Below are 12,593 nucleotides of genomic sequence, written 5' to 3'. Positions count from 1 at the left end.
AGTAGAACTTTGACTGTTGACAGAAGAGTTTCAGTGCAGTGGTGAGGGTGGAAGTCTGATTTCAGGGAGTTTACGGTGTGACCCAGAGACTAGGAATTGAGGGTAGTGAATGTAAACTTTTCTTTCCTGAAGCTTGGCATTGCAAAGGAATGTTAGGGGACTACAAAGGAATGAAAAGATGAGACGGTTGTTCTCAAGGACTAAAAAGAGTCTGTGCCTCAGATTCCACAGACTAAATTTGTAAATGATAATCCCTACATATTATATAACTTAGAGATGTCATTTTCATGCATTTCTTTCATATAATCTGTCAGAGGATGAGTTTAGCTATATGGATGGGAGATTTGAGGTAAGATGAAACAGGAGGAAGTTTTTTAAAGGATCTGCAACTGTGAGATAAAATTTAACTGTTGAGAATGGAAGAATTTTCCCTCTGAATAGAAACAGTAATGCTCTAATTTCAATAAGCTCACTTTCCCTCTACCTCTGATATTGATGCCCTCTGCTTCTTAAAGCCTCAGGTAGCTCAGGGATCCAGGGAAGGTGAATCCCTGGGGCAGGGTCCTCTTCTGGCAATCTGCCCTTTCTTTGTGAGTCCTCCAGTAGTCAGGTATTAAAGACCTTATGTTCCTTGGTCTCAGGCAACTAGACAGCCTGAAGGCCAGCAGCATAGGGGATTTGAGAGCTGAGGCTCATCTTTAGCTTCCAGTTTTCATTCATCAGGTCTAAATGTCACTATTCAAATCTAAAATCTAACACGTGCTCAGAGCTGATTTTGGCTTCTTCACCATTCCAGGTAAAACATTTGATGATTTTTCTAGGTTTATCCCTTCTGGTCATAAATTTTTTCCCAAAATCTTGGAATAACTTTGTTCATTTGTATGGTATATAGAATGAAGTAGAATGGATTTTATCTGTTTATTTATTTAAAGCTTGTTAATGGTGTTTAAATCTGTACTTCATTTACCATCTTTGTTTCTATCGGTTTACAATTACACTTTCCAACCTATTGTTTTATTTCTGTCTTCACTTAAGGGTAGTTCATTTTGATTCCTAATGATGACATTTATTCCATATGTCTTCGGGGCGTGGTGTGTGTGTATTCATAAAAAAGAAAAGGGTTTATAAATTATCTTCATTAGGCTTATAACTTCACATCCTATTAGCAAGCCCTCTTTTTGATTACTATTTTGAATATACAGTTGTTTTTCTATTAAATAACCATACTGCATTCTTCATTGTAGATCCAACTGAAGAACCAGCACCACAGGCCACCAATACAGTTGGTTCTGTTATTGGTGTAATTGTCACCATTTTTGTGTCTGGAACTATATACTTTATCTGCCAGAGGATGTTGTGTCCACGTATGAAGGGAGATGGGGAAACTATGACTAATGACTATGTAGTTCATGGACCAGCTTCTGTGCCTCTTGGTTATGTGCCACACCCAAGTTCTTTGTCAGGATCTCTTCCAGGTGAGTCAGGATGGATCCATTGAGAATCAAGTCTTTGGTCCTGCAAGACTGCCAGGTTTCCACTGTGGAAAAGAATACTACCTAGAGTCTGTTTGAAACCATATTACTCTGAGTTTAAACAATTATAAGAACAAACGTTCTTTTTTACTATTAGCACCTTCTCTTTACACAGAAGGCCTTAGATATGGTTTGGTAGATTGTCAGAGCATATAAAGCAAATACATATGCAAGCTCTAAGCCTCTCTGACTGCAATTCTGGATGCATGCTACGGAAGGTGAATCAGCCAGTCATTTAGTGAAAGAGTTGTAAACCACAGGTTAAGTTCACCACCAGGGAACCTCTAGTACTATGGAGCCCATGAATAAAAGGAAGCCAAAAATTATATAAGATTCCCTTCGGCCAACAAAGATTTGTAGATAGCTGGATGATAGAAGGGAGGAATATGTCTTATGTTTTCTCCTGACTTCATGTGCTAATAGGGGACAAAGAGCTAGTTTAGGCATAGCTGAGTAGCCAGAAGTTTTACACTTGGGTAGGCCGTGTTGCTCTAGGGAACTGGCGTTCTTTTTAATGTTTTCTGGTGCCCTTAGTTAAAAGAAGCCTTCCTTTTAATGAATATGGAGAAGGCGGTGCCTTGAAAAAACCCTCTGAAAATAGGAACTTACTATGGGTGTAACTCTTAAGTAGACAAACATGGTTTTTAAACCGTTAATGGTAATGTTTCTTTGTTGCCATACCTATTTTCAGTTAGTGGAATTTGGGAAGCTTCTTGGAAAAAATAGAATTTCTTCTTTAGCACTGGTAGTTTTGATTCTAGCAACATTTATATTCATTAGATGAAAAAATATTCTTTCATATGTTGTTTGTGCCTTAAAAATGTTTTCTTGTTTTCTTTTGAGCAAGTCTGGTATTTAATATGGCCTGCCTCACAACCTCTACCCTTTATAATCCTTTCAAATCCTCCAAGAGGTTGAAAAGCCCTTATTTTAAATAGCTCTGCTTCTGCCAGGGGAGGGAGAAGGTGGGAGCTATTCTTGGCCTTGTTCTAGGCCAGCTCTTTCACTGGAAGCATTGACTTCTAGAGAACGTTCATTTCCTTTCTCCATTAAATGTTTTCAATTATAGGAAAAGAGTGTAAGTTATTTTAAAATCAGACTACTTCACTGTTGATATTTGTAATCCTACTGTTGAATAAAATTGCTTGATACATTTTTATATATCTTACTCATCTTCAGTTTTTAACCTCCTTTTATTTTAGGAATGTCTCGAGGTAAATCAATGATCAGCTCCCTCAGTATCATGGGGGGAAGCAGTGGACCCCCCTATGACCGAGCCCATGTTACAGGAGCATCATCAAGTAGTTCTTCAAGCACCAAAGGCACTTACTTCCCTGCAGTAAGTAGTCTGTTTTCCTTTGAATGCAACATACATAAGATCTTAGATTTTTTAACTCATTTAAATGTGGGTGATCAGTGATAGTAATGTAAAAGTAGTTTTTGAATGTAAAATTTAGGCATAAAAGGCCCAAAGGATTTACCACACACCACCCTCCATGCTTATAAATCTTTTAAGTTACTGTGTAGTAACCAGAATACTTGAAAGCACTGGACATTAATTTCACATTTCAAGTAAAAGTATAACTACTGATTGGTACCTCTTGAGGGATTAGGGCCTTCATTTTATGACTTCCCAAAAGAGGAAGCACACCTGGAATTTCTCCTAAATTAATAATTTTTCTCTAAATACTTATAATTTTAAATAACCAGGACCTAGATGTGCTGAGCAATGATTTTTAGGTTACAGATTTTCGTTTTTGTCACTTTGCACTTTTTAGCCACGATGAAGTCTTAAGGAATGAGGAAGCCATAGTCCCAAAGTACTGTTTGAGGTCAATTCTTTGGAAAAGAAGAATTGTGCTAATAGTGTATTGTAAAGAAACACTAATAGAGATGAAGGAAGAAAAGTTGAAAGAAAGTCTGATAGTTTCTATGTTGTTATTTTAATATTTTAATTATTTTTTTCTTTTAGATTTTGAACCCTCCACCATCCCCAGCCACAGAGCGATCACATTACACTATGGAATTTGGATATTCTTCAAACAGTCCTTCCACTCATAGGTCATACAGGTAATACACATCCTCCTCTAAAATAAGGTGCAGTTTTTATTAGAAAGTGTTTTAGTTGTGGACCTGATATAGCCCCAAATGAGTAGACGATGGTCACGAGAGAGAGACTAGGCATCTTGTCTTGGTAGTACTGACATTGCCTCTACCACAAATCCTTTCCTTTCAGGACGTTATACTTTTTAAAAAATTTTTGGAGATGGATTTCGCTCTTGTCCCCCAGGCTGGAGTGTAATGGCATGATCTCAGCTCACTGCAACCTCTGCCTCCCAGGTTCAAGCGATTCTCCTGCCTCAGCCTCTCAAATAGCTGGGATTACAGATCCACACTACCACGCCCAGCTAATTTTTGTATTTTTAGTGGAAACGTGGTTTCACCATGTTGGCCAGGCTGGTCTTGAACTCCTGATCTCAGGTGATCCATCTGCCTTGGCCTCCCAAATTGCTGGGATTACAGGTGTGAGCCACCACACCCAGCCTATACTTTTTTTTTTTTTTTTTTTTTTTAAAGAGAGTCACAAATGCTAGCTTTTATAATAATAAAATACAGCCTCAGGCTTTGGCAGTATTCTAAGGAGGAATTACCCACCAAAGTGACTGGTTTCAAAATAGTTTGATATTCTAAGAATGAAATATTGGGATAAGATTGGTTCGTAGAATTGAGAGTTTAAAACAGCAACATACTCAGAGCACAGAATTTTAGAAAAGTTGAGAGAAATGTAAGTTCAGCCATTGCTTGCATATGCTATTACAATTTGGAGTGAAAAATTTCTCATGTAGTTGCATGGAATAAAGATTGAAATAAATAAAGTGTATTTGTAAGCCAAAAAAGATGAAATTATTCCTTTTTGCTAATTTATGAGTCTATAAAGTGTGTTGAGCAGGTCAAGTACTGTTGTATCATTTTCCACTTCTATGTTCCTTGAAAGGCCAACAGACCATCAGTAGCTTCAGAGTTTCTGTCTAAACACTGAAGTGCCCAGGGTTTATGGGCATCCCTCAAGTGCCCGTTATCTTCTAGATAATCTTTTCTATCTTCTATCCTCTCTAGATAATCCTCTATTATCTTTCCTAGCATTTCAGTCAAATTGGCCTGATATGACCTCACCCATGTGTAGAAATAAAGTGGAAACCACTTAAAGTATCTCACTCAGAATTCTCATTTCAGTTTAGATAAGACTGAAATAGCCTTGGCTGTGAACTGATTGTTTTAATGATTTGTTGTAATGTTGCTTTCCCTGCCACAAGTTTCTTCTTCTAGGAAGCCAAAACAGAAAAAGCAGAAGCCTGAAAATTGAGAAAGGAGAAAGATACAAAATTTTATTTTTTAAAAGTAATGTCCTTAATTCAAATTGACTAAGGCACTCATCAGAATAAACATGATTGCATAAAAAACTATTCTTGCTTAACTATTTTCCGTACAAGCCCAGTTTCTGTTTCCTCTGAGTCAAAACTTACATCATTTGTTGAGATTTTGGTCTAAACTGGGACATGAAAAATTTTATTAATTCAGTTTGTTTTCTTTTTTTTTTTTTTTTCATGAAAATAGAAGTATTTGGACTTTTAAATGTTGACTTTAGAAATTTCACCAAGGATTGACACCTGATTGGACAAAAAGTTAAACAAAACAAACTGTGACATCATATCAGTATTGATAGTAAAAGCTTTTGAGAACTCGCTCAGTGGGTCACATAACTTTTGGTCTCTGGCAGCCTTGCACCCTTTTTATTTTTATTTTTATTTTTATTTTTGAGACAGGGTCTTGCTCTGTCGCCCAGGCTGGAGTGCAGGGGCACAGTCACAGCTTACTGCAGTCTCCACCTCCCGGGCTCAAGCAATCCTCCTGCCTCAGCCACCCAAGTAGCTGGGACTACAGGTGTGTGTCACCACGCCTGGCTAGCTTTCTTTTATTTTTTGTAGAGACGGGGTCTTGCTATGGTGCCCAGGCTGGTTTCTTTCTTTCTTTCTTTTTTAAAGACTAATCAAATGCAGTAGTAAGAAGGGGAGACAGAGTAGAACAAGGAGTTTGATCTGTAACTGTGAACAATCTGGCAGCCATTTCTTTTGAAGCAAGCCCAAGTGATATCAAATGGTTTGTATCCTGGGTTCCTGGGATATATTATCTTGTGGTGCTCTGTATCACTAGGTGTTTTATGAATCGTTGTATCAGTTTTTAACTTGGTTTTCCCCTTCTCTTGTAGTCACTTTGATGAGAAAGCTTATGAAAAAATCTTTGGGATAAATTTAAGATCAGCTTTACCATATTTAGAATAAACAGGTATAAGAAGTTAAAAATAGAAGTAGGAATGACAGAAAAGGCAGAACTTAGGTCAGATCTTATTTTCACTAGTATGTTTCTCTCTTTCCAATGCCTTTTTCTTTAGTTAGCAGTGCTACAAACCTAACAACTGTACATCACTTATAAAGATAAACAAGTGTAAGAAATAAACTAGGCCTCTGAAATATACATTAGAAAATTCACTGACCCTTTATGGGCATTTAAATTTTATCATTTTGATGTTTAAAGCTGCTCTTATGACAGGTACTTACCTATACACAGGGAATGAAAACCGTTTCCGCCAACCACAGCAATTTCCCTTTGCTAAGATAACAGCAGTGGAATAGTTATGCCCCTGAGGCTGTCTACCAAAATCCAGCCTGGACTGTACAGAAATTGTACAGATTTGTACAGAAGAAAGAAATGAAGACTTCAGATGTCATTAAATTAATTATTCATCAGGTTAATTTTGGAGTAAAGAATGTTGAGGGAATGCTGACATGTTTGAGTAGTGTAAAATATGTAAAAACCCATTCTTCCCATGGGCTATGAAACTGCAGAACAAATTTGAATAGTCATTTTTTATTCTGTGATACAGTTTAACTTGAAGATATAAGAGCACAACCAGAGGCTAGATTGAATTCACCTCTGCATTCCCATGCTGTTCATTTTCTTATTTGCAAATAAGAAAGTACCTGCTATCTTCCTCAGCGAATCTGCCATTGAAAATTGCCTCTTGGTCTGTGTAAATTTAAATTGCAGTAGCTTATTGTTTTCATAGTGTAGTTGACATCTAATACCTCTATTCTGAGAGGGAAAATCATTTTTTTTGTAAAACTAACTGCTTCTCTTTATTTTCTTCCTATACCAGCTACAGGCCATATAGCTACCGGCACTTTGCACCCCCCACCACACCCTGCAGCACAGATGTTTGTGACAGTGACTATGCTCCTAGTCGGAGAATGACCTCAGTGGCAACAGCCAAGGGCTATACCAGTGACTTGAACTATGATTCAGAACCTGTGCCCCCACCTCCCACACCCCGAAGCCAATACTTGTCAGCAGAGGAGAACTATGAAAGCTGCCCACCTTCTCCATACACAGAGAGGAGCTATTCTCATCACCTCTACCCACCGCCACCCTCTCCCTGTACAGACTCCTCCTGAGGAGGGGCCCTCCTCCTCTGACTGCCTCCAACGTAAAAATGTAAATATAAATTTGGTTGAGATCTGGAGGGGGGGAGGGAGCTATTAGAGAAGGATGAGGCAGACCATGTACAGTTAAAATTATAAAATGGGGTAGGGAATACTGGAGATATTTGTACAGAAGAAAAGGATATTTATATATTTTCTTAAAACAGCAGATTTGCTGCTTGTGCCATAAAAGTTTGTATAAAAAAAATTTGTACTAAAAGTTTTATTTTTGCAAACTAAATACACAAAGCATGCCTTAAACCCAGTGAAGCAACTGAGTACAAAGGAAACAGGAATAATAAAGGCATCACTGACCAGGAATATCTGGGCTTTATTGATACCAAAAATAAAAAAGAGGAAGAAGAAAAACTAAGTCCATCTCAGAGCAGCAAACCATAGATACATGGATGTAGCCAGATAGCCTTCAGTTAACTAACATTTGAGGGCCAACAAGTAAGAAACGATGAAAGGAATAAAAAGGAATTAATACTAACCTTAGATGAAGGGCTTTGTTTTCTCTAGGAATCCAACAGTGTTAGTGAGGAAGGTAGATATTTCTAAAAACCCATTCTGGGTGTTGCTGTTGTAGGAGAGATCAGCCCTCTGGTAAGATGCCATAAGCTGTGTGTGTGTGCAAGTCTCTATCCCTACCTTTAGAATCCATACCTCTGTCAAAATGAATTTTTTTCTCTAGGTATGTTTACCTTGCTGCCTCCTCCAGCAACTTGGTAAGTCATTTTGCTAAGATACCATGATTTTTTTAAGCTGAAGCATTGCCTAAATGGAATTTTCTAAATTAAACTTGATTTTAATATTTCTTTTAGCTCCATTCCCCAGTAGGCTTAGCTCTTCAATTTGACTGCTGGTTTTGCATAATGATCAAAAGTTAGACATATTATTTCTCTTCTTCCAAGATTGTTTTAATGCTCATTAAAATGTCTTTTTACAACACATATAGACAATGTTTAAGAATTAAAAATTTAACCATTATGTTTTTGTTGTAAATTAATCATATATCCTTGCACTACTTTCAGCATATATCACAGTATGAAATCATTTATATATAATATATATATATATATTTTTTTCTGAGTAAAACATTTAAATATGTTCTGGTTAGAGACAATCTATTTAAAAAGAATTTTTTCTTATCAGGATTTTCCCTATATTAACAGTTTGTGATGTTTTCATGTTCTTTAGGCCGGTTTTTCTCAGAATAATGTCTACATACATACCTCTTCTAATGTGTGACATGAATTTAATATCTTTCTGTTACCCACTGTGAATGTTAGGCTGTTCTCAAATTATCCACAAATTATTCTTGTAATCACCTCATATTTTTATGTGGCTCCTCTCTTACCCATTATGGATTAAGATAATTTAACAAATTTAACAATGAGGATTAAATGAGAAGGCAAACTGTTAACTTGTCAGCTGTCAGATTTTGGGTGGAAGGGAATAATGGAAGCCTCTTTAGTGATCTGCCTGACCTGCTGTCATGTATGGTACTGGGGCTGCTACATCTTCAGCTATCAGGGCTGACCTGTGGAATGATTCTAGCACTTGCTCTGCCACCTTGCCAGAAGTTCGTTTCCTGCTTTTTACATGTCTAGCACTTTTCTGCTAAAATTGAATGGTTTTAAACTAATGTATTTTTAGCTTAAGAGGTGTTGGTCAGTTAATTATTGAATTTTTTTTTTTTCCTTTTTAAATTCTGTCTTGCAAAGGCCTTCTCTGGGTTTCAGGGCCCAAGAAAAAACAGTGGAAGAAAGGATTCAGAATTTTGGCAAGGGTGAAGTAACTGTTCATGCAATTTAAAAATACCTAAGTAAAGTTTTTGAAGATAAAATTGTGGTTTCAGAATAATGCTGATTGTTGGAGACTGTAAGAATCAGGTGCACTTGATTTTGCATATAAGCAAATGGTAAATCTATCAGAGTCCTAAAACAGACAAGCATGAACTCTTCCCGTTGCTGGAACTAAGTGCCCACAGTGTCAGACAAAATGGACATTGAACTTGGATTCTGTGATATACAGGGCACTTGATGCTTAAATGAAGATGGAAAGGTTAGCAATATCTGGGTGTCAGTTAGAATTTGAGAATTCTATATGTTTACATTTTTAAATGTGCATCTTGATCTGGTGGGCTTCCCATGTGGAGACTTGCACTCTAATTAACTAAGAAGAATATTGCCTTGTTGGATCTCAGTCCATGTGCTTGCACTGCGATGGCAATGGCCTCTTCTTCAAAATACTAATTTGTGTGCCAATTTGTTTAAAATTATTTGAAGGCAGTTCAGCCTAATCTCAGTGTTCTCTTTCTGGGGTAGATGAGATGGATTCTTAATATTTCTGGGAGTACTTTTTAATGAGAGAATTGTCAAATTTGGAAAGATTTATTGAGCCTTAGGTTACATGGACAGTTAAGCTTAAGTAAACTGTATATTGATTATTAAACACGAGCTGTAATTGGAAAAGTTGAGAGGAAAAACATGAGACCACAAATTAGGGGGAAAAAAGAAAAGGGCTTTTTAAATTTGGTATATTAAATTCATTGTTCAAGGGGGAAAATGAATAATGTTTCATTAGATTCCTTATATGCAAAAGTATTTATTTTGAACATGTGTCCTAAAATATGTGCACTAACTGATGTGATTAAAATTGTCCAAGAAATAAACTTGAGCATAACATACTTTCTGTGCACCACAGTAAGCTATTTTGCATTGAAGTGGTCTTTTATAACTAAGGCCTGGACTTGGCTCCAACAGAGTCATGGTCTTCTGAATAGTGACTTAAGGAGTTTTGTTTGCTTAAGTCAGATAATAGTACATTCACAGGAAAAAAAGAGAGTTGGTGGATAGAATTTTCTGACTATTAATTTTTCTTCCATGAAATTTTATTATGCCTTTGGCACTTTCTGCCACTCTTACAGCATATCACAAGATGTCTGTTTAGCAGAAGATTATGTAGTTACTTTAATTTTAATATAAAAATAACTTGTGATACATTACCAAGAGATCTCTGATTCTTTAGTAAGTTTGAGAACAGCTATTCTACAGAGATGATAGGTATTTAGAAATGAAGACTTTAAAGTACATTTTAATCTAATATAGGCCAGTAATTGGGGGAAGGGGCTTTGAGCAGTACAATTTTAAGATGATTTTGAGGGTTGTATTTCTTTATCATTTAAAAATACCCTAAAGTCAGTAATTTATATGAAGGAAACTCATTGTTGAAGGTATAAAAATAGCCATCATCTGTATTAGGTAGCAGTTTTGGAGGATCATCTTTTTCTTTTGCTATAAAGCCCTATTAATGAAGAATACTTCCAGTAGAGTTAATAGCTGTGGCTTACCTAGTGTGTTAATGAAGTGTGTTTATTTATGTGACTTGATACCAGTAGTCATAATAGAGACTGAAGAGGTATGCGTTAAGCACGCCTACTTCTATGCAGTAAACAGGCTGCTGCTGCCTAGATTAGATTCTTAGAAATGTCATATTTTGAATTGTTTTATTTCTTGTAGGGGAAGATTTGTCCCACTTCATTGATTTGCATGCCATAGGAATTACATATTGGTTAGCATTACGTATCTAACAAGATTCAGAAACAAAAATCTTGGACTTTTCACATCCGAAATATGTCAGCTCTTAATAAATGTGTGGTGCTTAAGTCTACATATGGCATCCATAGTTGATCTAGAGTGTGGATATGAGTGTGTTGACCAGTTATCAGTAGGTGGACAAATATTTGGGCATCTACAGATAAGACTATGCACTAAGTGTGGACTGAGTCCTAAAGAAGCTTATAGTCAAGTGTTTAAAACATTATCAGAATTCTTAAACCCAAGGAATTTAATTGTATTTGGTACTTCTTAAGCCTAAAATGAACGAAGAGAAAGATGATTTTAGAAAGTACTTGTAGTGCATGTGTGGCTTCTGACTTTTGGGATGGCACCATTTTATAATAGTTTCGAAATTTAGCTTTTGAAATTCTCAACATTTTACGGTAGAAGACTTTGGACCTCAAGGATAAAATTATACGTTTGTAATTTTTTTAAAATTTAAATTATAAGTATTGTGAATTCACACTCTCAGGCTATTGTCTGACTTGATCTGCGTCTCGTAAAGCCTGTACCTGAGTGGAGTGGAAGGTGGAGTCTTACGTTAATCAGTTACTGACTCTACCCTCACCCTCTTTCAATTGAGGTAAACTTTGCTGTTTTTCTTTTTCATAAAGCATTCTTAAATTGTTGAGTTTATTGCTGAAAAAAATCTCCATGACTTTACAGATAGAATTACAAACTAAATGATTTCTTGTACTTAGAAGCAGAGTACAGACCTAAAAAACTGTTAGATTCCCCACCATCACTTAGGGTTTGCCCAAAAGCAACACCAAAGAATTAAAGACAACATGCTTTTGCTTAACTGTCCATTTTGGTTGTTTTGTTTTTTAATCAAATATAAGCAGGATGGGCGATAGAGATATATTTATATATAGATATATATTCTATATATCTAATGCCTAAATATGAGTATTAAAGGGAACATTTTTAAAGTCTGATTAAATCCAATATTACATGAAATTAAATATATGGGTTAGTAAGGAAAAATGTTAAAAAGTAGAGAGGATACCAAGAAGATTAAACTGGACTAGCCTTATTTGCAAGTGAAGGATCTGGTGCTGCTTTCAGATGTTTATCCTTTATTTTTTTCCCTTAAGCTTTAATCTTCGTCATTGTCTTAAAGTCAGCTGGTGTTTCTTGTTCATCGACTTTGGTACGATGGTGCTTTGCAAGGATGTATTTATATTATAATGGCCAACATTTGGTCAGCCCTAGTCCACTTATTCACTTCCCTCCTTTTGTAAAATAAGTGCTTTAATTATAAACTGTATAAAAATACCTTGTATAAAACCCCCTTTTTGATTATTACAATAAATAAGCTGAATTGTAACAAATGAAATGTTGATTTTTGTAATAAAACAGTGGAAAAGTAAAAGTGTCTGTCCTTTCTTTTCAGCAAGAAATTAAGACAGTAGCTGGTTTTGCTTTGCTGTGATGTAAATAAGACTGTTTCAGACACAAAACCCAGCTTTATTGTTTGCATTTTAAATAATACTCTGCCAGCACACCTATAGTCCCAGCTACTTGGAAGACTGAAGTGGGAGGATCACTTAAGCTGGGGAGGTTGAGGCTGCAGTAAGACTCGTGATTGCGCCACTTGCACTGCAGCCTTGGGCTACAGAGTGAAACTCTGTCTCTAAATCAGTCAGTCAGCCAATCAGTCTCTGCAAGAGAGATTTGCGAAGGGCTGTTGCTTAGTTCAGTGCTGGCAGCATTTGTGTTTGGGAATAAGAATGAGAAATAGCCTGTGCTTCAGAACTGCTCTTGTTTTCAGTAAACTGGAAGGAGTTCTAGTGTAGACTCTGAGCACTTCCCTGTTTTCCAAGATCTTAAATCAGCTTATAAAATGCACATTGCTTTCCTGGTGAAGAGCCCAGTGTGATGTGATGATTCTTTTTCTA

At 36.4% G+C, this 12,593-nt stretch overlaps 1 protein-coding gene across 1 annotated transcript in view; it reads left to right on the top strand.

Annotated features, from left to right (window-relative positions):
* The window catches only part of LRP6 (LDL receptor related protein 6), a 152,104-nt gene extending 140,037 nt beyond the window's left edge, over window positions 1–12,067 (top strand). The window contains exons 20-23 of the mRNA XM_054443733.2: window positions 1,245–1,475; window positions 2,735–2,871; window positions 3,505–3,602; window positions 6,748–12,067. Of these exons, the coding sequence (XP_054299708.1) occupies window positions 1,245–1,475; window positions 2,735–2,871; window positions 3,505–3,602; window positions 6,748–7,042 (761 nt within the window). The 3' untranslated portion in view covers window positions 7,043–12,067. The remainder of the gene's footprint in view (window positions 1–1,244; window positions 1,476–2,734; window positions 2,872–3,504; window positions 3,603–6,747) is intronic.
* The last annotated feature ends 526 nt before the right edge of the window (window positions 12,068–12,593 follow it).

This window comes from Pongo pygmaeus, chromosome 10, assembly GCF_028885625.2.
Source record: "Pongo pygmaeus isolate AG05252 chromosome 10, NHGRI_mPonPyg2-v2.0_pri, whole genome shotgun sequence".
In the NCBI taxonomy this organism is placed as follows: Eukaryota; Metazoa; Chordata; class Mammalia; order Primates; family Hominidae; genus Pongo; species Pongo pygmaeus.
The sequence above is the reverse complement of the archived record's forward strand: the minus strand, read 5'-3'. Positions and strand labels throughout refer to the sequence as shown.